A 1,332-nucleotide genomic window follows, 5' to 3' on the forward strand; every position below is an offset into this window, starting at 1 on the left:
AGTAGGCAGTAGGTGCATCGGTTACGCTGTGGGACCGTTGCCGCAACGCGTCGCTCAAGCCCCCATCCCAACCCTCCCCCGCCTCCGCCCTTCCCAATCGGCGGCCTCTCCTATGTGTTTGTGTTTCATTTCATGCGATGAGGTCTCTTAACGCAACGACAATGTTGGAAGAGGAGGGCAAGCGTGGGGGACTGGTGATTAGTTGATGTTAAATTGCAAGTTTTGATCTCTCTTTCACTCATCCACTTCCATAACATCAATTCGTCCTCTTCCACTCAATTTCAGCGTTCTCCATTTACTTCAACCCTTTCATTCAAGCTCATCTACCGATTTACGCATTGTTTCTCTAGTAGGCGATTTTCCAACTGTCATGCGTCCGTCTTTGATTTATTTACCCACACTGCATATTCATCACCTGTGGATTTGTTCGTTGTTCAAGCACCCAATCATCATCTATGCCCAACCCCTTCATTCATCTACTTGACCTGTCTACCTCCGACCCATTAAACCGCCCGAAAATTACTTTATATTTTTTGCTTATTTACTCACCTTTGCCTTTACCCTTATTTCAGATCTGGGCAAGAGGGACTTTCTCACTACCTCTCTCCACCTCAACGCAAATGTCATCGTACGCGGCAGAAGCGGTCTAGTGTTGTCGTCGTCGTCGTCGTTGTCGTCGCCGTCATTGTCTCATTGTCTCACGTGCGCACAATCGGTCGAAGCGACCCTTGACTCTCTCCACCTTCGCAGCGTCTTTGGCTGCTCTTTAGAAGGCCAGCACTTTGAGCTCTGCTGGGTTCGTTGAGTCGTCGATTGGCCTGTCAGTTGACTACTCCATTGTTTTCTATTCCTACTTGCTAATCACTCACTGTATCATTCTGCCCACATGGAAAGCGAAGAGGTGGGAGTAATGTAGCATAAAGGCTTTACTTAATCTTACAATCATGCTGCAGGGCGTGGGGATGGAAAAGAAGGGGCAGGGTGTGGAGGGGTGGGGAGGACAAAAGCGGGGATTGAATCCTAACCTCGGAAACAGCAGAAAATCGGCCGAAGTCCTTTCTTGCTGCTCTTTCTACTTTTAGGTTGGGGTTTTGGCTCTGAAAGAGACAAAAACGAGAAGTCATGAGAAGACGACATTGGTATTGTAGAAGTAGGCGAGAGAGTGTTTGAGCACAAGCAACTTACGGAGTGGATGGGGGAACCTACTTTGCCATCGTCGCCGCGCTGAAGGAGAGAAAAACGAAACGAATGTTAATAATGCTGACGCTGATACTACTGAAGGAAGCATACGCCTGCAACTTAGCTGTTTTGCAGTGACGGTAACGCTTATAC

At 48.1% G+C, this 1,332-nt stretch overlaps 1 protein-coding gene across 1 annotated transcript; it reads left to right on the forward strand. All coding sequences in view use genetic code 11, as the record gives it.

Annotated features, from left to right (window-relative positions):
- Positions 1-137: 137 nt before the first annotated feature.
- On the forward strand, positions 138-805 carry EGR_08933 (hypothetical protein; the record flags this gene model as incomplete). The annotated part of the gene is made up of 2 exons (XM_024498182.1): positions 138-183; positions 573-805. The coding sequence occupies 2 exons, from the start codon at positions 138-140 to the stop codon at positions 803-805; spliced, it is 279 nt and encodes a 92-aa protein (XP_024347381.1).
- Between the last annotated feature and the right edge of the window lie 527 nt (positions 806-1,332).

The sequence above is a fragment of the Echinococcus granulosus genome (genome assembly GCF_000524195.1).
Source record: "Echinococcus granulosus chromosome Unknown EG_S00125, whole genome shotgun sequence".
Taxonomy (NCBI): domain Eukaryota; kingdom Metazoa; phylum Platyhelminthes; class Cestoda; order Cyclophyllidea; family Taeniidae; genus Echinococcus; species Echinococcus granulosus.